At 52.5% G+C, this 22883-nt stretch overlaps 1 protein-coding gene across 1 annotated transcript in view; it reads right to left on the bottom strand.

The window, feature by feature from the left end:
* LOC103805649 (polycystin-1-like) overlaps positions 1-22883 on the bottom strand; it is a gene marked incomplete at both ends in the record, with an annotated part of 50612 nt that overhangs the window by 12816 nt on the left and 14913 nt on the right. Inside the window, 17 exon segments of the mRNA XM_009078304.1 lie at positions 824-967; positions 1326-1496; positions 2623-2818; positions 3370-3622; positions 4127-4283; positions 4747-5349; positions 6146-6290; positions 8970-9122; positions 10065-10215; positions 10690-10906; positions 11703-11982; positions 13125-13268; positions 15264-15410; positions 16350-19972; positions 20435-20568; positions 20980-21155; positions 22700-22831. Of these exon segments, the coding sequence (XP_009076552.1) occupies positions 824-967; positions 1326-1496; positions 2623-2818; positions 3370-3622; positions 4127-4283; positions 4747-5349; positions 6146-6290; positions 8970-9122; positions 10065-10215; positions 10690-10906; positions 11703-11982; positions 13125-13268; positions 15264-15410; positions 16350-19972; positions 20435-20568; positions 20980-21155; positions 22700-22831 (6826 nt within the window).

Raw genomic sequence — 22883 nt, 5'->3', positions numbered from 1 at the left:
GGAAAGCTGCCCGGCTGGAAAGGAGCTGGGGGTGCTGGTGACAGCCCAAATGTGCCCAGATGGCCAAGAAGGCAAATAACATCTTGGCCTGTGTCAGCAATAGTGTGGCCACAGAAGCAGGACAGTGACCATCCTCTTGTGCTGGCACTGCTGAGGAACCTCCAATCCTGTGTCCTGTTCCGGGCCCCTCACGAGAAGATGGACATTGAGGGGCTGAGTGTGTCCAAGGAAAGGAACAGAGCTGGGGAAGGGGCTGGAGCACAAGGAGCAGCTGAGGGGGCTCAGCCTGGACAAAAGGAGGCTCAGGGGGAACCTTCTCATTCTCTCCATCTCCCTGGCAGGAGGTGCAGCCAGGTGGAGGTCAGGCTCTGCTCCCAGGGAGCAAGGGACAGGATGAGAGCCAACTGCCTCAAGTTGTGCCAGAGGAGGTTTAGATTGGATATTAGGAACAATTTCTTCATGGAAGGGTTATAAAGCTCTGGCACAGCTGCCCACGGCAGGGGTGGAGTCACCATGCTGCTCATAAATCACGTGGATGTGGGACTTGGAGACATGGTTAGTGGTAAACATGGTGTGGGGGGTGATGGTTGGACCTGATGACCTCAAAGGTCTTATCCAACCTTAATGATTTCATGATTCCATGATTCTCTCCTGCACAGCCAGGCCCTTGCCATGACTTGCCCTCCAGCACAAAGGACCCAGCAGAGCACTTGGCATCACTGTTGCGAAGAAGAGCCAGTGTGCAGGCTCTGGAGTCTCACTGCTCTCCTGTTTTGGTCCCTTCCTCAGCACCCCAAACCCACACCCTGGGGTGAGCACTCACTGGCAGCAAACACTTCCTTCTCCACCATGCCATCGTTCTCCTCGCTCTCCACCGACAGCCAGTCGTTCACCAGGAAGAAGTAGCTCTTGCTGCTCTGCAGGTCCCTTACAATGACATGCTGCAAGTACCAGGACGGGCTGAGCCCTACAAGTGAAGAGATGAAGAAAGATTCATAGCAGACACTCTGTTTCATGGCAGAAGCATGAAAAAAGCACAGTACAAAAAGCTTGGCACAGCCAGGTCACCCCCAAGGTGACACTGACACTGTCACAGTGCCCAGCACATTGCACTGTATGTGTCAGGGGTCACCTGGCCAGTCTGAAGACTTCCCCATGATCGAGAATCCATGTCCCACCAGCAATGTCTCCACAGTCCAGTAGGTCTCCATGGACCCTTCAGGCCCAGGTCCCTCTGTCCTGGCCCAGGTCCAGAGTGGAACAGGGGCAGGCTGTGGCTGGGTGTGTGCTGGGTGCCTGTCCCCACACAGCTGTCTGTGGCTGACCTTTGTTGTCGTGCCAGATGCGGATGCGCCAGATGCTGCCGAGGCTGCGCTCCGTCGCGATCTGGAACACGTCCAGGCTGTTGCGGTGGAAGGAGTTCTCTCCATCCAGGTGCCTGTGTCCACTTTTGCTGTCCACACCGTACAGGGCAATCCCCACGTGGGCTGTGGTGCCTGCAGGGAAGGGGATCAGTCAGGGAAGGGAAGCCAACCTGAGGTGCCACTGCTCCCCAGTGACCTGGTGCCAGGTGCAATGGCCCTTTGAGGGCCACTTGGAGACTTAGGACAGAGAAATGTGCTCAACAGCCACCCCACACCCAGGGACAGGGGCACACAGCCTTGGAGAACTGCTTAGCCTGGTCTAGGGTGTGGACCTTGGCATGCTTGTCGTTTTCCTCCTTGGAGGGGATGGGATGTGACATTCCTTGCCCTGCCAACGGGAGGAGAGGTTTATTCTGGATGGTTATTCCACCAAGTAGTTGAAAGACTTGTTTTCTCTGCTTTCTCTCTGGTACCAGATGCTCCCATGTCCACCTGCTCAACCTGGATGGTCCTTGGGGTGGCTTCAGGAGAAACCTGCTGCCAGGGAACCCAGTGGCAACACCAAGATCAACAGGAGCATGTTTCTGGCGGGGACATGTGGACATTCCACCTCCATCCTTGCTTAAGGCTTCCACTCCCCAACTGCAGAGATTTCCAAGACCAGGATGATGTTTCTCACAGCTCTCAGCACTAATCCAGCCCCGGAGCAGAAGCCAAACTTTTTGGCTTCATGCTTCTGGGAAAGATTCAGATGGCAGAACAAAGTGATGGATGCTGACGACAGCAAAAGTGTCTATCCAAAGGGCCTAGAGGCCTGGATGCTGCTGCAGGAGAGGGTCAGAAGTGAGGAACAATCACTGCCTCAGGCTGTTCCTACAACCACAGCCCAATCAGGGAAGGCAGAGTGAGGGGCTTTCTATACGGGGTGGTTCTTTCCAGCAGCAGCTGCTTGTCCCACCCCAACAGCAAGTGGTGGGGCAACCTGGGCTGGTGGAAAGTGTCCCTGCCCATGGCAGGGGGGGGAACTTGGGTGGGCTTTAAGGTCCCTTCCAACCCAAATCATTCTGTGATTCTTGACCTGGCCCATTATGACACCATAAGAACTGGGAATGCTGTGGGAAACCCTGGACTGAGTGCTCAGAGCTCAGCTCTGGGCCCTACAGGGAACATTCAGTGCGTGGGATGCTGAGGTAAGACTTAGGTGAACTACGCAGATGTCACCTGAGGAATCCAGCACAGGAGCAGCCTGTGGGCTCACCTGATCCTCTGCCCCAGCCTGTTTTCACCAGGATCTCATATTTGTAGAGCCCATTCTTCCCACAGAAGGGAATCACTCCCACTCGGTTCAGGTCAATCATGTCCAGCTTGTGCACGATCAGCGCAGCCACCGAGTAGGTTACAAAGCAGACAGCACATGTCAGCAGAACAATGTAGTTCAGGCCTGGGCCTGGAGCCTGGGACAAAAGAAACATGTTGAAAAACATCCTTTTCCCAGGAGGAACCCCCTTCCCATTCCCATTCCCATTCCCTGCCTCCCTCCTGGCTACCACTGCTGCTCACAGACACCACAGACTGCAGCAGCAGCCAAAAGCTCTCTGCTCCCTCTCGCGTCACTGGGACAGCGAGGAAGAGCCTGGATGCCCCTGGGAAGCAGGGAGCAGCTGGCAGGTGCATCCCCCAGGGATAACACAGTGCTGGGTGACAGCTAAGAGCAGTGTTTGGCATCTCACTACGAGGTGAACACACTGTGAGGTGTCCAGAACTGAGATAAGTGTCATATGCAAAGGCAGCAAGCAAAATTCCTGAGCTGAGGGCACAGCCCGCTGTGAGCTGTGCCCATCTGCACCTCTCACAGGCTCCAGGCGCTTGTGCTGGTGTTCCAGGCACAGAGCAGTTTGACCCAGCTTGAACATGAAGCCAACAGGAGCTTCAGGCTTTCCTCAAGGTGACAACAACCTGCTCAGTGTGTGGCAACACTGCACAGCCTCTGCTTTGCTGTACTCACAGGGAAGATGAACTGGACAGAGTTTGGGGGCACAAACAGGCTGGCCCCAAAGGCAGTGAGGTGCTGGGTCAAGCACACAGCCTGATCTGGCCTGGTCTCCTCCAGGGGGATGATGCCTTCTGTCTTCCAGCGCTTCTCCTGCTCGCTGAAGTACTGGCACAGGGACGTGTACAGCCCCAGGGTCACCTCCACTGGTGACCAGCTGAAGTGGTTGGTGATGTTCAGGTAGTATTTCTGGATGGGGTCATCCGTTCTGGAGAAAGGAAAGAGTAAGGAGATGACATGAACTCAGCTCCTGAAGGGACACAATGTCCTGATGGATGTGAGCCCAATCGGGTGTCACAAGAGCTCAGCAGGTACCAGGCAAGCAAGTAGAGGAAAGGGCAGACATCACTTGGAGAGGCCCTAAGTAAGGACCATGATAGTACAGGATTTACAGCTCTAAAAAGAGAATCCTTTTAGAGAACCCCTTTCAGGAGACCAGAAAGGCAAATCACAGAGCACTGAGCTGCTTTTGCACCACTTGGAGAAGATGTCTGGAAAGGAGGGAAGGGTAGAAGAGATGCCAATGGTGGGGTGCAGGGATGGCAGCTGGCAGCTCCTGCCCAGGAGAACTGTCTCCTCCCAGGACACAAGAGCACCGTGGATGGCTCCAACAGCTCCAGTCCTGCACAGCAGCCTGAGACAAACTACCTGAGCATCCCTCACATGCATCCACAGGATGGCTCACAGGGACTACCAGGGAGGCTTCTCTTACCTGGGTGAGGTGAAGAAGGTGTAGAGCTTGTGGTCACTTCCAGCCAGGGCATCCAGTCTGATCTTCTTGGAGGCAGTGCAGTTGTGCTCATTGGGCTCAGGCTCATGGTGGAGATAGGCCATGATGAAGGGCTCAGGCTCACTGGCAAGGTAGAGATCTGTGTGGGGAGGAAACAGAAAGGGTTTATGATTACCTGGGAAAGCTTTGCCTCCATCGACTTGCTGCCAGTGGTGGTGTTCAGGGAAGAGGATGAGTGCAGGAAGTTGGGAGAGATGCTGTTCCAGACTCCATCAGCAGCTCAGAGGATCCCTGACCACCGGATACCATTGCACCTACCCAGGAGAGGAAACGGAGCAACTCCCTCCAGTACTAATGTGGCTCACCAGTAGGGCTGAAAACAAGCTATAGGCTTCCCAGTGCCAGAATCCACAACAAGGATAACACTGGGCACTGGATAATGCCCAGGACAGCCAGAACTTCAACCATGCAGGGCAGAACTTGCTGGCTACACCTGTCATCCCACTTATCTCTTGACACAGCTCTCTGCTGCAACACCCAGCCCTCCTCTGCCATGGGAAGTACCAGCAATGAGCAGCAAGAGTTGGATGTGTCTACACTACCATTTAGGACTCTGTAGGTGAGTTGGAAGTGCAGTCCTGCTTCTCTGTTGTTGCTCTCCATGACCACAATTAGGTTCACAGACGTTCTTGGCTCGATGACTTCAGTGCCAGCAGCAAGATTCTCAGGGTCTGTGTTGTTTGCCACCATCACAGTGATGGCTTTCTCTGAGTCTAGGCTGCCAATAGGGATCTGCACTCCGTTGTGTGTCTGGAACTCCATGGAGGCAACCTTGGTGGACACTGTGTAGTTGCTTATGTAACCAAAAGGGAAAGGATTGGAGTCCACCTGGAACATAACTTGAATGACATCTGTCAGGTTGGACAGGGTGGAGTTGAAGGCCTGAGGGATGGAGAACTGGCAGTTTGGTGTGTTCTCATAGCAAAGCAAGTTGAAGGGGTCAGACCTCTTGCCTGTGGCCTTAATTTCTCCTCCCACCAGCTCCAGGGGCTCTTCATTCAGCACTCGCGACTTCATGAGGATGCGCATGAGGCTGGAGGACAGGTTGTAGGCTTTGGGAGCCAGCAGCAGGTTGGGGGAGTCAGCCAGCAGCTCCTGGGGCTGGGATTCTTGGGAAACTGTATTCACAAGGTGAATGAGGTCACCTGCCAGAAGAGAAAGAGAGGTGCAAAGGGGTAAATAGCCTGGATAACTCCTCCAGCCCAGACAGCACCTGACATCTCCCAAAGCAATCACACAGGTCTTTTCTTCCTGTCTTCTCACTGTTACTCTACCCACGACTTTCCCCACTGGAAGTGTTTGTAGCCCAGAGCTAAAAACAGAGCTGTCAGAGCTGTCAGCAGCTCCTACAGCCTCTCTAATCTACAAAGTTTAGTGGAGGATACTTAACCACAACAGGCTTTGTTTTCCTCCCGCATAGCAAACAGAACCACAGAGAGCAGGGAAGAAGGAAGGAATGTATAAAGCAAACATATGTTACTAAGTTTTTACATTCTAAAGTGGAAAGCACTCAGGAAGGAGTGCAGAGAAGGTGTCTCTGCTTCCTCCCAGGTCAGCAAGGTGAGAATTTCCACCCTGTTCATGGATGCCCCAGCGAGCTCAGGCTGCAACCAGGCAGAAAGCATCTGGAAACCAGAGCTGTTACTCATTGTTTACTAAAAAGAGAATTCCCTGGAGTATTAGTGAGCTTATTAGGAGTATTAGTGAATTTATTATCAACTGTCATATTTAAATGTGCACAGAGACAATGCCAGGACAGCGCTGGAAAACGTGCAGCGAGAAGAGAGCCCTGGGATGCCACACACCAAATCTCACAGGCAACTCCCTAACGGCTGGAGAAAGACAACCCCCAAATGGCAGAGCAGAAAGGCTGCAAAGCTGCCCAGCACCCTGAGACGGAGCCCTGTGCCCTGATCAGTGTTCCCACAAGACAAAACTCACCTGTGATGTTGAGGATGTTGTCGGCTATGCCAGTTGGTGTCACAGTGCCCTGAGTCGTTTCTCCTTGCAGGATGGTCATCATAGTCTCCAGCTTGTTCAAGGTCCTTGTCAGGCATGACTTGCACACCAGCTCCTTGCTCACCACCTGCAAAGGGAAACAGGGTCTGATGGAGCAGGAACAGTCCCAGGGAAAGGAAAGGCAGCTGAGGGAAAGTCCAACTAGCTCAGTCCTGGGAAGATCTTTTCACTCTAAGAGTCACCCCTGCTCCTCCCAGCCCTGGGGAGGGGACAGCATGCTGAGAGAGGTCAACAAGTTGTTGCTGTCTCCAAGACTCTTCCATCCACCTCCCCGACATTCCAGCGTGCCAGGGTAGAGGCACACAAGCCTGAGTCTGACAGAGGATATTTCTGGGTTGGAAAGAAGAATAAAGGGACCACATTGATGCCCAAAGAAGCTGTGGCTGTCTCACCCCTGGGAGTGGTCCAGGCCAGGTTGGATGGGGCTTGAAGCAACCTGGGCTAGTGGAAGATGTCCCTGCCCATGGGACAGGGACAGGATGATCTTTAAGGTCCTTCCAATGCAAACCATTCCAGGACTCTATGCTTCTGTATTCCTGTTCCCTGGAGTTCACTTGTAAGGCCCTTGCACATCTCCCCTTGGGGCCACACACTGTTCCTACAGGAACCAACCACAAAGAGCTGGATGGGATTCCTCCATCTGCCCTGCTATCTTCATTGGAAGCAGGATTTAACCCTAACCAAAGCCATTTCAGTGTCCAAACACTCCTGAAGGCTGTGGGAGGGATCCTGCCACTCAGGCATGATGGATGTCCCTCCCACTGCTCCCAGATGTGTCCAAGAAACAGAATGTTCTAGCCATGGCCTGGAGCTTCCTGCACTCTCGAGGGCTGGATGGGAGGGACTGATGCAACACATGGAAGCTGTTACCACAACCCTGTTCCTTGCTTTTATTAACCCTGTTCCTTGCTTTTATTCATCGCCTTTTCTTTTAATCATCATAGGATCAGACGTGATTTACCATATGTTTTTCAGAAGAATCAAAACAGCATCTGCAGGTCTTGAGTTCTCCCTTTTCTGCTTTGGTTTGTGAGACTCCAGGACATACTGTGAGACTTGGAGCCCACAGTCAGGAGTCAGGGAGCTGGGGAAGAAATAGGGTTGTGGGGAGGAATCACCCAAGGGCAGCTCCTACTTAAGAAGAAGAATTGACCAAGAAGACTGATTCCCTGTTTTATTCCCTCCAGGAGGGAAATTCTGATGTTTGCCTTCCCCTGTAGGTAAAATCAAAGAAGCATGAGTCCTGATGGACTGATCTGTGAACTCCACTTGTCTCAGTCACTTGGGAAATTCTAGACTGCTGTTTTCCTGAGCTTTTCGTTCCAGTCCAGAGCACAAACTAGTCCCGGAATGTCAGTTTTGCCTGTGGAATAAGAACTCTATTTCTAGGCCTAAGCTTCCAGAGTGAGCTCAAGTCACGAGACAGGAGGAAGTGGGAGAGACACAAACAAACCCATCCAGCACGGAATGAGATGTGCTGAACCCCAAACCCTGAACAAAGACGGACAGAAAGGATTGTGAGGTTTGCAGACTCCGAGGCAGAGGAGGGAGCAGCAGGACAGGGACTCTGGGCAGGATGCAGTAGCCTGTCCATCATGCAGAGATGATGTCCATCAGAGATGCCCTGAGCTGGCTGGAGGCAATGCACAGCCAAGGTACCTGACTCCAGTCCCCAGAGCAAGGATTTGGGAGGGCTGGGAGGAGGAGCAGCATGCCAGAGGAGCCTGGCTGACCACCAAACCCCAAGTGCATTATATAACTGGGCTCTCTTCCCTCTGCCCATCTGACAAAACACAGAAAGCTGCTCCTAAATGCACCAGGCAACAGCTCCAGCACTGGGAACTAAAGCTGGGAGCTGGCTGGGGAACATGGTGCTTCCAGTCAGAGCAGAACAGAGCAGGGTTTCTGATCTCCTAGCATAGGAACAGAGCTGGGAGGAACATCAGGCCTTGGCACTGGCCCCTGGCCCAAGGCAGGTCTGGCTCTGCTCATGTTACTGCTGCTGGGAGCACAAACTGTCCTTGGAGAGTCTGCAACTCCCCCAGCAAATTATTCCAGTGTTTCTGGTGCAGCTCTGCCATGGAGCCAGGCTGGGAGAGCTGGGGGTGTTCACCTGGAGCAGAGAAGCTTCAAGGAGACCTTAGAGCCCTTTTCAGTGCCTAAAGGGGCTCTAAGAGAGCTGGAGAGGACATGGAGTGATGGGACAAGGGGGAAGGGCTTCCCACTGCCAGAGGGCAGGGTTAGGTGGGATATTGGGAAGGAATTCCTCCCTGTGAGGGTGGTGAAGAACTGGCACAGGTTGCCCAGAGTAGCTGTGGCTGCTCCATCCCTGGGAGTGTTCCAGGCCAGGTTGGATGGGGCACGGAGCAACCTGGGCTAGTGGAAGATGTTCAGGGGGGTTGGAACAAGATTGTCTTCAAGGACCTTCCCACCCAAACCATTGCATGATTTTATGGCTCTCCAGCCTGTCATGCCTCTCCTGCAGTCTCCACACACTGCCATGCCAGGTCAAGCACCAGAGAAGCAGCACAGAGTTCTTGGGTGCCTACCAACATCTGCCAGGCTGGTGGCACAGCAAGGGGTTGAGCTGACAGCACTCAGAACATCACCACAGAAACCCTAATGGTGTCAAGGAGCGACCGACCCCTTGACAGCATTGTGTGGCAGAAAGAGCCCGAGAAGCACAAGGACTGAGGAGCATCTAAGCTGCAGCTGGAGGTACAGGAGGTGGTGATGGGGAACATACCGTGCACTGTGCCAAGGCAGCTGAGATCTGCTGGATGTCATCCACTGTGTTCACCTTCAGGGAGTTCAGGGTCTCTGTGATGTTGTTCCGAGTCCAGGTCCGGAGCTCAAACTCATTCCCAGCCTCAGGCTCCAGCAACGTGGAGCGCTCGTACTGGGAGGGGGGAAAAAACAGTCAGGAAAGGGAGGAGGTTGTTTCACAGCTGAGTTGAACTCACCTGTTCCCTGTTCCACACCTCCCTGGCTCTGCTTCCCCCCAAAGAGATCTAATGAGGTGGTTTTTCAGCAGAACTTCCTCAACTCCACTTCTGCTCTCCAAGCAATTATCTCAAGAGCCTTGCACTTAACAGCTGAGTAGTACCCAGTGTGCAGTACTTATCCAGCTAAGCAAAGAGCCTGTGCTCAGGGGATCACCCCTGCCTTGATTCCAGGTGTGCAGCTGCTCTTACCAGGCAGGAAAGCATGACTATAGCTCCAAATTCCTACCCTGCCTACAGAGACGCACATGGAGGGACTGGGCCCGACTTCAGCTAGGAGTGAAAGTGAATTCTGCCAGGAAGGTGATGCTCCTGCACTGTGGATTAAGAACCTTCCATACAATGAGAAGATCTTTCCAGCTGCAGAACAAGGAGCACCTAGAGCATCCTCTGAGCAGCTACAGGGAGTTCCCAGCCCTGCTGAGTTGGAGTGTGGTGACTGGGAAGCTCCAAGGAAGGGAGGAAATCTGGGCTAAGATTCTGTTTCTAAATTCAATGTTTAGACTTAAGGTTGGCAGTAAAGAGGAAAAACTATCTGAATATGAGGGTGAAAAAGCAGGAGCATGGAAGACACCCAGGCACTGCCTCCTCCAGGACCTCTGCTTTATTTTGCAGCCCTTCTGCTTCCCCTGGTCACCGTGTCTGGAGCTTGCAACTCATCTGAAGCAAGAAAACAGCTCCATCCCGGCTGCCAGCATGCACATCCACTAATTTACACGAAAACACTGTTTAATTAGTCATTTCCTTCTATCACTGTACAAAATCTGGCCCCAAAAGAATGTTACTGGTGATTACAAGGAATTCTGGAGGCTCCTCCTCAGCAGAAAGAGCTGCTTTACCTCGTTTAAGATGGTGATGAGGGACAGAGAGTATTCGATGACCTGCTGAGGGTCCCCTTGTTTCACTAATCCTTGGAGCACGGTGTCAGTTTGATTGTAGAGCCAGTGGGAGAGGCTGGGAAACCCCTCAGGTAAGCCAATTTCCATGGAGCTGCAAGGGAAGAGGGATTTGGGTTATGTTCAGCTTGTCATGGGCCGGGAAGGGCGAGGAGGGGGAAGCAGGTGGTTGAACCACAAGGACAGTATTGTTGATGCTTTGGTATTCAGTTTGCATGAGCTGTATGGAGGAGCACCATGGGCAGAAATCATGGCTCCTCATGGCTCAGCTCTGGGACTTGATGCTCTTAGAAATCTTTCCCAACCTTAACAATTCCATGACTCTACAAAAGCAGCAACTTCTGGGAAAACCTTCCCCTTGAGCAATGAGCCACAACAACTGGAATTCTCTGCACTGCACTTCTGCTGAGCCTCCCTTGACTTCCTGCCAACAGCCTCTTCCAGGAGGCAAACCTCTCACCCAGCACCCACCAACCCCTTCAGGACAGGCCCCTCTGACCAAGCCATGGCAGCCCAGGCTGGGCAGCGGCGCTGCGGGTGAGCCCAGCGTGCTGGTGCGACGTCTTACCAGTTGATGGCCACCACGGTGGCTCCCAGCTGGTCCTGCACGAGGACAGCCACAAACACCCTGAAGCCACTGTCATGGAATCCGGGGGGCAGGAAGGCGCTGTGCTCGGCTCGGCTGCCCTTGTAGACGCAGAACTCGTGGTGGTGGCCGGCGCGGTGGCGCGAGGCCAGCAGGATGTACACCAGCGGCGCCTCTGCGTCCTCCGTGTCCCTCCACCCTGCAGGGCAACCACACACGTGGCTCAGGGGGGCAAGGTGACACACCATCCCACAGCATGAGCCATCTAGCTGGGCTGGCACTGCCCAGCAATGAGGGTAGGCTCATGGCTCACATCCCACATCTCATATCTCACCTCTACAACCTCCTGAAAGGAGATTATAGAGAGGTGGGGGATGGTCTCTCCAGCCGTGGCTGCAGGGAGAGGACTAGAGGCCTTGAGCTGAGACAGGGCAGAGTCAAACTGGATGTTAGGAGAATTGTTTTCCCCGTTAGGGTGTTCAGGCACTGGAATATTGCCCAGGGAGGTGGTGGAGTCACCATCTCTGAAGGTATTGAAGAGATATCTGGATCTGACACTGGAAGGTATTGTCCCAACCCTAGGAGTGTTCAAAGTCAGGGTGGATGAAGCCTTGAGCAACCTGGTCTAGTGGGAGGTGTCCCTGCCCAGGGCAGGGGGTTGGCACTGGATGAGCTCTAAGCTCCATTCCAACCCCTAAAATTCTATGATTCTATGGTTTAGGGGTTACAGCAGTGACAGGTTAATGGTTGGACTTGATGATCTTAGAGACCTCTCCCAACCTTTATTATTCTACGATTCCCTTCCCTGTGAGGCTGCTGAGGCACTGGCACAGGTTGCCCAGAGCAGCTGAGGCTGCTCCGTCCCTGGAAGTGTTGACCCAGCAAGGACTTGGCATTGGGAAGAGCAACTGGTACCACTGGTCAAGGGAAGCCTTTGCCCCTGAGGAGCAGGGAGAGTTGGCAGGTGCCCAGTGCTGCTGTCCCTACGCTCTCACCTGTACACTCAAAGTGCACCTTGGTCATCAGTGCCTTGAGGGGTCCCCTGGGAGACAGCTGGCAGGAGCCCCCCACGGGGGGCTGGTTGGGGAGCAGGTCGATGGAGGCAAAGCCTTCCTCCCCTGTGGTAAGGTCTGTGATGTGGAGGGTGAAGGTGTAACCCTCTCCATCCTTCAGTGCCCCTTGCCTCAGCACCAGGTTCATCCCTGTGTCACCAGTGGAGGTGGTGCTTTTGTCCAGGATGAGAGACTTGTTCTTGAAGCTGTGAGCTGCCCATCTCTGCACGGATGGAGAGGGGAGAGACAGCAGAAGTTTTGATTAAATCTGAAGTTATGTCCTTAAAATGTTTTCAGATTGAGTCTCTTATAAAAAGCAACAGATTTCTAGTGGGAGAGTCTGCCAAATTTGCAGTTGATAATTCAGCTTAAGTCTTGTGTGCTACAGCAACAAGAACTGGAACCTTGCCAGAATGTCTGGTGGGAATATTTCCACTGTGAGATCTTACTTTAGTCTCTGGGATTACATCACCCTCCGACAGAATATTTCATAATACAGAGTACAAAACACAGGAAATAAGCAAGGCCTGGTGGGGTCTCCATGGGATACCATGTTTCATGCGCTTCGAGCTCAACGTGGCCTGGGTGGTTGCTGTTAATAGCACAAACCTACAGTTGTGAGAACAAGAGAACCAGCCAGAAAAATGCCAAGCAAGGACATGCTGGGAGCAACAGGACTTCCAGTCCCGAGACCTGCTCCACTCCACAGCCAGCAGAGATGCTGTGCAGTGGAATCTGGAGGGCATGAGGGACTTGGGGGATCAGGAGAGACTGAACCACCTCTGCTTCAGCCACTAGAATAATGGGTAAAATGCCAAGCAGCAGGGAGAAAAAACACTTTACTGATCTCTTCTTGGGGGGAAAAGGTGGGTTTTGTGTGGAAAAAGCTGGTCATGGCTTGGGAATGACCCAGCAAGGACTTGGCCTTGGTAGGTCAGACATGGATGGGGGACTGACAGGTCATGTACCTCAAAAGCACAACATGGGGCAAAGCAAAGTTATGGATATCTCATGGGGGTCCAGAGGTTACAGATCATGGGGAACCTGCTCCAGAGGCTCTCCTAGACTCCTCCACGCTGCCAAGACACAGCATGACGTGGGAGTCACACACCACACCAGGCAAGCTCCATGCAGAGTCTGTTTTAAAGTTCTAACCCTGCAAGCCACTCTTGGAGCCAGTTCCAGGGGCTGTGGCAAAAAGACCAGTATCATCCACCCTTCTTCACCCCTTCAGCCAGATCACTGCTTCCCTTCCTCGTCTCTACAGCACCTTTTTTCTCACACAGCCCTTTCTCCCCTGCCCTGTCTGTATGTCCCCTTCTCCCTGAATCCCACCAAAGGTGAAGCAAAGAGCAATGACTTTACTCCAAGCTTGGAGTCGTTGTGGCAGTTCTGGCAGGTGCCCTCCAGGTAGACATAGGAGCTCTTGCTGACTTCGTAGACGGACTGAGCCTTGCAGGAAACACACTCCAGGGACACAATGGGGACTCCTCCTCTCTTGATGAACACCTGGGAAAGCAACAAGCTCCATCAGAACATCCAAGACCAAAATACAGACATCTAACAAGTAAGGAGACATCCCAGCAGCTGGTTCTGCAAGCAGGAATCACTGCACCAGTGCTAAATAAACAGGAGGAAGGGATTCCCAAAGGATACTGGGTCAGATTAAGCAACATAATTGCTCTGACACCGTCCAGTTCTGTCACTGGTTTTCAAGAGCCAATGCCAAGCTGAGGTGATTTATGTCAATCACTTTCAAAATGTACCCCTGGTCCCCTGTGCTGAACTTCCAGCAAGTCCTGCTGTGGCTGCAGGGTGGGGATGGAAGGAGCACTTTTCCAGAGAGTAGCAGCACATTGTTCCAGGCTTTTAGCTGGAATCTAACTGCACTTCTCAAGACAAGCACCACACCTTCCTGGCAGAGCTGCAGAGGCACCGGTGGCTCAGACACAACAGCTATTGAGCTCTGACCCCTGTGCTTTGTCTAAATTCCTTTCATCCGCAAGGAAACTGCCTGTCCAGCACTGGACAGAGCCCTCTGCCCTGGCACAGTGAATGTTGTGAGCTCAAAGACAGTCATGAAGACATTGTTTAACATGGCAGACTCCTAAAGAAGGATAAATATTCCTCAGCACTAATCTGGAGAGCAGTGAAACTTCATTCATTCCTCCAGTGTTTGCAGATTCCCTGTGACACTGGAATAATTGTTTGTGCTCCGGCATGGAAACCAGATAGGACAGAATGTCCTTGAAAGACTATCAATCTCCTTTTGCTCTTTTCATCCTCCAGCTCTGGTTTCAAACCCAAGGCAGTAAGAGTTTCCACTTTCACAGACTAACTACATCTCCAGCTGCCAAGAGTCCCACAGTGAATGCTCCTGACACAAACCATAGCTGCTGTTGGGCTGTGGGTGCACTTGGCGCTGGGCTTAGTGCAACACAAACAACATGCACTCAAAAATCCTCCTTAGAAGAATTCAGGAGGAGAGAAGAGAGGAACTGTTGACAGTATAATTAAGCAGCAGCTCTTAGGAAGATCCCTCTGGGCAAAAATCAGGGAAGAGCCTGGTGCTGTGGCATGTGAAGAGCCAGGACTGCACACAGCACTGGAAGAGCCACCAAATGGCCAAGCTCTTTTGCTGGCCCAAGGTGGGACTTGATAGTCTTAAAGCTGAGATGGGAGATTCAAATTAGATGTTAGGAAAACTTCTTTCACTGGAATAGGGAATTGCCCAGGGAAGTGGTGGAGTCACCATCCCTGGAGGTGTTTAAGAGACATCTGGATCTGGCACTGGAGGATATGGTTTAGGGTTTAGGGTTAAATGCAGTGACAGGTTAATGGTTGGACCTGATGATCTTGGAGGTCTTCTCCAACCTTGATGATTCTGTGATTCTATGAAAGATCTTTTCCAACCTACATGATTCTGTGATGCTATACAAAATCTAAAAGGACTTAGCAGGACAAGCAAGAAGTGCTGCCCAAGTAAGATGATTACAAGATGACTCTAGCACAGAAATACCGAGGTCTGCTCATGCCAAAGACCTGGATGAGGTCAATTAGAGTCCCAGTGATGCCCCAGAATCTGCTGCCCCCAGCTGTGCAGACAGGCCCCGGTGACTTTCACCCCCTCAGCTGGCTCTGGCTCTTGAACAGGGCCAGGGGAGTCACCCACGGCTGGGCAAAGCCCTGAGCCAGCAGACGTTTCTCCTCTAGAAACTTCCTTACAAAAGGGGCCGTGGACTAAATCTTCCCTGTGAGGTGCTGAGGCACTTGCACAGGTTGCCCAGAGCAGCTGTAGCTGCTCCATCCCTGGAAGTATCCACGGCCAGGCTGGGGCTTGGAGCAACCTGGGCTAGTGGAAGGTGTCCCTGCCCACGGCCGGGGCTGGGATTAGATGGGCCTTAAGGTCCTTCCAACCCAAACCATTCCATGACTCTGACTCCCAGCTTGGCTGCGTCTAGCAAGAGGTACCCAAGGAGAGAGAGATAGCTGTGTGGTACGTACGGTCTGGTTGGTTGCCTCAGGGCTCATACCCTCCTTCCTGACAGTGAGGTCGAATGTGTACTCCACATCAGCTTCTAATGCAGCTTTGGGAATGGTGACAATCCCTTCCTTGGCACTGCAATTCAGAGAGCACCCTGCAGCCGAGCTCTGCTTGCAAGGAGAAAAGAACTTTCAAACCCTCCTTGGTACGGGTGCACATCAGGTTAGTCCACAGCCAAAACATTCAGGTCCACACAGTCACTGCCACAGACCTTGCTGTGCAGTGCCACCACTGGGGTGGGGCAAACAGGGGGTGTGTGGACAATAAAGCACATTATCCTACTCTTCAGGTTAGTAAACAGTACTTGGAATACTCCTGTATTTCATCTGAATTTCGAATTAGTATTTTATAGCAATTAAGGCTTCATTAAATAGCTTATCAATATTGCCAAACAACACAACAAGCTCTCATTAAACTAAAGGTCTAATCCCTGCACACTCCACATCACGCTATTTTGAGATAAAGATAGAAAACATGACATTTTACAAGCAAAAGAATCCCACATTCAACCAGAAATGCTCCTGAGGTGTATCATCAGGATCTGCAGGGCAGCTCTCCCTTGCCCTTCCATCAGTGTAAGGTCAGATCACTTCAGTGTGTGAGGACAGTGACCTGCTTGTGACCACAACCTGTGGTCACTTGACCTCTCCAAAGTCTGACTTTGGTCCCAGATGGCATTAGAGACATTTAACTGTTAATAGGAGAGGGAACAGAGCCCTCAGCTCCCAGAACTGCACTCAACAGCTCCACAGCTCCTCCACATCGTGACCTAGAGGCCAAGTGCAAGGGAAGCAGAAATACCAAGGTCTCAGCTCCCAGAGCCAACCCTTCTGCCATACCTGGAGGTACTGCACTGCACCACTCCTCACACCTGAGCCATCATCCTGAGTTTGGAGTTCAACCTTTGCAACCCTTCTCGAGCAGCTTTGTTAAAGATGCTCACAAAAGCTTTCCCTCAACACCATTTCAACCCAGACATGTGTTTGTAGTGGAGCTGCCATACAGCTAGAGCTCCCAGATAATCACACTGGCTGTGATGCTCTTACCTTGGAAGACCATGTACAAGACCACTCATACAACAATGGAGTCTGTTCACCATCATCCAAGTTGGGGTCATAGGACTTCTCCCCATCCAAGATCAAGTCCTGAGTGTTGGACCATACACGGTATGATCCCCCATCAATGATTGGGACCAGTTTACTTGGGATCACAGTCACGTTGGCAAAGATGCTTTTGGACAGTGGGGTATCTCCAAAGGAGACAATGAACATGAAGCAGTAGTTGCCAACCTCCAGGGCGAGCTTCGGGATGACCAGCTGGGGTCTGTTCATGTCAACATTCGGCAGACGGATCCTGCTGGAGTCATCCAAGCTCATGCAGCTGGGGGCTCGGTAGATCTCCCACAGGTGCTCTGTCTGGTACTTGATGCACCCTCGGAGGTCAATCTGTGCCTCCAGGTAGTTCCTCTGGGATCTCTTCATGACTACCTGCGGGGGCAAGGCCAACTCCACCTCTGGCTCCTCGCACTCCAGCACTTGGACGGTGACAGTGAGCTGGGCTATGAAGAAGCTGATGAGATTGGTGGCATTTACCTCCACCAGATAATCCCCAGGGCTCAGGTAAGAATAGTTGGCCACTGCAACTCTGGTCATTTGAGTGGAAGAGCCATCCCCAAAGCTCCACAAGAACTCAACACTCCTGCTGCTGGGCACCACCACGGCTTCAAACAGTGCTGTCCTGTTGACGAAGGCATTGGATGCAGTGAGGGAGACCTGGACTATTGCGTCTTGGACCTGGATGGTTCTGGTGATACTGACACTTCCCAAGTCATTGAAGGCACTGAGGTGAATCTCAAGCAGCCCTGCAGCTTCTGGAATGTAGGAAACACTCTCTCCTGCCACAGTGACCATGGATTGACTTCGCTCTTTCCACAGGGAGAACTGCCAGGAAAATGACACACGGGAGCCACTCCCCACCTGGGCACTGAAGGTCTTCTCCATGCCCGTGGGGATGCCCAACTCACAGCAGTTCAGGAGCCTGACATCATGGATGGCCTCCAGGACAGAGATGAGCACCTGAGCGTGTGCAATGCTGATTTGGTTCTGCACTGTCACAGTCACCAAATAATCACCACTCTTGGTGAACTCATGGGTGTACCTGGACCCGTTGAGCACCACAGAGTAGTCCCCACTGATGCTCACCAGGTAACTCACAGAGGTACCTGACAGCATCTTGATCACAAAGGTGACCTGCTCCCCTGGCTCCACCACCTTCTTGCTGGCAATAACTTCCAGACCTTGAATCCTGTCCAGCACTGAGATGTTCCTGCTGGCCAGAGCCCAGCTGATGTTGTTGGATGCGTTCAGAAAGACTGTGTAAAACCCTGCTGTGGGGAACGTGACAGCCACAGACTGGCCAGTCAATGTGCCATTGGGCACCTCCCAAAGCCAGGTCACTTCAGTGCCTCTCTGCAGCTCCCCCTCAAAGACCACTGTGGAGCCTGATGAGACATATCTACAGTCCAGCTCTGCTGTTCCTATACTCAGCCCATCTATGACCTCCTCCACACAGATAGAAACTGTTGCATTGGTTGAATTCAGCTTGTTCTCTGCTTCAACGACCACCTCAACCACTCCAGGGCTTTGGAAGGAGTGTATAATGTAGGGTTCAGAGGTAGCAGGAGAGAAGCCATCCTCTAGGTACCACACATACATGACACCAGTGCCACTGGTTATGGTGGCACTGATGTTGACAGAGGCATTAATAGCAGCTGGATTGGGGAAGGCATGGGGCTTTAGGAGGCCAAGGCTTTCAACAAACTCCAGTGTCCTGTTAACAGTGGCACATCCCAGCATGTTGGTGGCCTTCAGGTACACAGTGTAGTTCCCAGCTTCTAGGACGCTCAAGGAGAAGGTTTTCCCAGTGAAGGTCTGCACAGCATTGCCATCCCGTTGGACTACCCAACTGTAGGAGATGTTTGTTCCCTCTCTCACCATGGCCTGCAAATGGAGTGTTTTATTAGTTGGGAAATACATGTCCTCCACCAGGTCACTGCTGGCCACCTGTAGGCCCTCAATCTGCTCCAGGACATAGACATAGATGCTGTCTTGCAACGAGCTGATCTTGTTCTCTGCTGTCACAATGACATTGAAGGTGCCCACGGACCTGAAGGTGTAGGAGATGGTGGAGGAGCCTTGGATGGGAGTGCAGCGATCACAGAGGATCCAGGAGTAGCGGATGGCAGTGCCAGCCACCAGGGTGGCCACAAAGCTCACTGACCCATTCAGTGGCACCACTGTCCTGCTGGCATTGACCGTTAGGCCAAGGAGCCGACGCTTCACGGCGACATCGATGGTGGTCTTGTTAGAACTCACATCATTCTGGCCCAGCACAGTAATGCTGTAGTGGCCTGTGCTGCTGTAGGAGTGAGTGGCAACCTGCCCAGTCTGTGTAGTGCCATCTCCAAAGTCCCAGAGGTAACCCACTTTGGTTCCATTCATGCTGGCAGAGAACAGGTAGATCTGGTTGAGCTCCAAAACGCTTGTCCCATTATATTCAATCTTTGCTACCCCAACTGGTTCCTGGACCTCCACAAAAGCTGTGTCGTTGTTGAAGGAGACATTGTTGGAGACGGTCACTGTGACCAGGAAGACTCCAGTATTCTTGTAGGTGTAGGTCACTTCAGTCCCACTCGATCTGGCAGACTCATTGTTGCCGAAATCCCAGCGGTAGCGGTACTGGTAGGGAGGCACAGCACTGACTTGGAAGGTGGTCTCCTCCCCCAGCCTTACAAAGTGCTTGGAAGGGAGAATGGTGACATTGACTATCTCTGGCTCCACACAGACACTGGTGAAATAGTGAGCCTTGTTAAACCTGCTAGAGAGAGTCAGGGAGAGAGCGAATGTCCCACTCTGGGTGAAGCTGTGCACCACCGTGGGGTCCCCACTGACCGTGACATTGGATGAGCCATCTCCAAAGGTCCAATCAAAGACGTACTCCTCAGGGTTCCCCGTCACGTACGCGGTGAGCTGCACATCGGGGTGCTCCAGGATGCAAGAAGTAGGCTCTATTCTGAGTACCTCTAGGACAAATATCCGAACAGGAACGGTCTGGGAGATGGAGTTCACAGGGTTCACAGCTGTCACGTTCACTGTGCAGTTGATGTCCTTCATGTACACATGTTCTACCACAGGCACTTGACTCCTCAGCACTGTCCCGTCCCCCATGTCGAATATCCAGGTGATGCTGTCCCCTGTTACCACAGAAGCATTAATGGTGACAGCTGCTCCCAGCTCTGCTGCCTCACCTGCAGACACATGGAGCCCAGTTATCTCCTCAAACACCTGGTAGCACTCCACTGTCTCCACACTGCTTATGGTGTTGTTTGCTGTCACGGTGACGTTGTACACCCCTAGCCGGGGGTAGCTGTGTGCCACTGTGGGCTGGCTCTCCATCAGCAGGGAGGAGCCGTCCCCAAAGTCCCAGGTGTACACGACACCGTACGGAGATGGCAGTGGAGTGGCTCGGAAGGTGACCGGATGGCCCACGACTAGAACATCCTCCTCTGCTTCCACCTTCATGTCAATCAGGTAACTGTGGATGTGAACTGGGGTCAGGTGGGTGAGGTTCTCAAACTGGTTGGACACGACAACCATCAGGGCATATTCTCCTGCAATGGAAGAGAGGAGAACAAGACCCAGGTGAGGACATGCTTGTCAACAGGTTCTCAGTGCTGTGTCAGTGCCAAGGGCATGAGGGGGCTGCAGGGAGATAGTCTGCTCTGGCTCTGTGCACAGCCTGCGCTTCCCTCCTCTTTTTTACATCAGCCACATGTCTGAGGATCAAACACCAAGCAAGGTGCCAGTTCAACAGGCACAGAGAAAATATTTTCTTCCTATTTGCCCACAAAACAGATCCTTCCTGCTGCCCACCCCTCCCATCAGCATAGTGCTGCCTGTCCCTCACCCATCTGCTGAGACTGCCCAAAAAGGGACTGTGCGTGGTGGACCTGCTTCTTACAGCGTGGCCAAACTTCTCTGAGAAACAGAGTTATAGAGGATGACAATTGCTAGAGACTTCCAGGAACTCTGGCTGAGCCCCTTCTTCCCTCAGGAACCTTCTTTGAGCATACCTGGGTCTTGGTAGATGTGTGAAACGTTGTGTTCAATTACAACCTCATGGACATTGGGATCAGGAACAAGAAAGGACTTGTTGTAGGGAGGTTTGAATAGGTACGTCTCCTGGACACCATCTCCAAAATCCCACCTGGAGGAACAGGAAAACAGTGTCATACTGCAGAACAGGAGAATCATGGAAATCCCAGAGGAATCTTGGCCTGTCCTTCAGGTCAGGGATGGGTTTTCCAAAAGAAGCATAGGAAGCAGAATGCCAAATATCAAAGCAGCAGCTGTGCCCGGCGCTGAGAGGCGTACAGCACTGGTTAGAAGAGGAGGAACTCAATATTAAAGCAGTGTCAGAACCCTTGAAAAGAGCAGGATTTCAGCCTGAAGTACAGGTCCCAGCCAGTGTGACTGCACCACACTCACAGGGATTTCAAGTTAACTAGACAGTAGCTGAAAGGTGGACCAGTAGGCACCAGCTGGCCCTGGGAAGAGAAGCAGTGCAGGCAAGGTAAGGTGTGCACAGGAGGATCCTGAGCTTGGGCAAAGGACTCACAGGAACAAAGCATCCACAGCTGAATCGACCTGCACCCTCGCTGTGAGCTCCACGGTGCTGTTCTGGGGCAGGACTGGCAGGACACCCACCACACTCAGGTTCTTCATCTTATTCATCATCTCCACCGTGACATTGTAATTGACCGTGAAGTTACTGACGTGGTTGGAGGCTGTGAGCTGGGGAGGACAGTGGGACAAAGAATGTGGTTGGGATCACCTCACCATGCTGCCCTCTCCTCAGGGTGAGGATTCACTGGACTGAAGAGGCCCCATCAGGCAGAGAGTAGGTCAGGGCAGAGAAGAGTGGCATATGGGACAGACAGGCAGGGCAAGAGCCTGGATGGCACTGGAAAGCAGTATAGGCTGGAAGGTCACCTACCCGATCACCTCTTGCTGGAGCCACCACATCTTCACCACTACAGTCAGAACAAGAAAGGACTGGGGCTACAGCAAGAGCACAGGGACAGGAACTTCTCATCCCGAGGCTTCTCTGGCTCTGAACTTGCCAGTTACCCCTTAGAGAGTGTCCTCTGCACAGTTTCCAGCTGCTGACCCCAGGGACTTGCTGCCACCAAGGAGACAATAGCCACCCAGTCTTGTTGGGGCAGTGGCAGATGAGTGGCTTCAACCACAGAGAACAGGGGTGGGAGAGGCTCATAAAACCAAGCACACAAAGTGCATCTTCAGGGTCCTGGTGTAGTGGGTATGGAGAGGGAGAACAAAGCTGGGCAGGGGAGGGAAAGGGAGGCAAGAGACGTGAAAGAAGTAGAGCAGAATCCTCAAGATTATCTAGACATGTAACACTGACATGGCACCTGATGGTGAAGCATCTTGCCACCACTTCACCGGCAAAAGAACTGAGCTGCTGCCAGAGGGATCCTTCAAACCGAGTTGAATAGACACCTCCCACCCCAACAGATAAAAGTTTGTGTCTAGGCTCCTGTGGATCTGCTGCACTGCAGCCAGTGCCCCGAGGCTAGTGCCACCTTGTCAGCTCTGTAAGTGAAAGCAACCCAGGCTTGTCAGCAAAGTGCTTCACCCACCAAATTAGTGCTGCACCAAGCAAATTAGTGCTAGCGTGGCCTCAGGGCTGGGGCTGTGTCTCCTTGGGAACCAGCACACACCCTGTGAGCAGATCAAGCAGCTTGGACCAGAGCAGGACTCTGCATGGCACTACAGGGCATGACAAACAAAGAGGTCCTGGCCACAGATAAACTCCTGTTCCAACACAGGCACCTCCCTTGGCACAGACCCTCTGCTCCATCCACCTGGGGCCATGGCAAAACCCTGGGCTCCAGTCTGCACCAGGAGGAAGAGAACAGGAGGAACCCAGAAGAGCTTGCGGGAGAAGCTGTGTCCTGCCTATGGAAGCCTTAGGTTTGCATCCTGCCTCTGCCTGCATCTGAATCCATATCTCCTGCCTGCCAGAGCAGTGGGGCTCCCTGCCTCATTCCCACTGGGAAGGAGGAAGCACAGACACTCCGTGAACAGAAAGGAGAACAGAGGTGAAAGCAAAGATGAGGAAGACAGCAAAGTAATGGAAGAACAGAAGAAACCATTTGCATCCGCAAGAACAGCTCAGTGAGAAAGAGCAGACAAGCTCAGAGAAAAGCTCAACTCAACTCTGCCACCTCCACTCCCTGCTGCTTTTCCTGGTGAGTCTGTGGGATGAGCTGGAGACCCAGTGCTGAAATGGTACCATGGGAAAGGCCTTGGCTTACCGAAAGCTTGTACACAGCTGGGCTTTGGTAGATAACGTTGAAGACAACATTGTAAAAAGTGAAAGATGGTTTATCATCTACTGTCCATCGGAAAGTCACATCTGACCCAGCCTCCATCACAGGGATGTAGCTCTGAAAGGCATGAGAACATTTCATACTAGTATGAGAGAAAAGCATGCCCAGC

Source organism: Acanthisitta chloris, unplaced genomic scaffold, assembly GCF_000695815.1.
Source record: "Acanthisitta chloris isolate BGI_N310 unplaced genomic scaffold, ASM69581v1 scaffold5827, whole genome shotgun sequence".
NCBI classification, from domain to species: domain Eukaryota; kingdom Metazoa; phylum Chordata; class Aves; order Passeriformes; family Acanthisittidae; genus Acanthisitta; species Acanthisitta chloris.
This window is presented reverse-complemented; position numbering and strand designations above follow the sequence as displayed.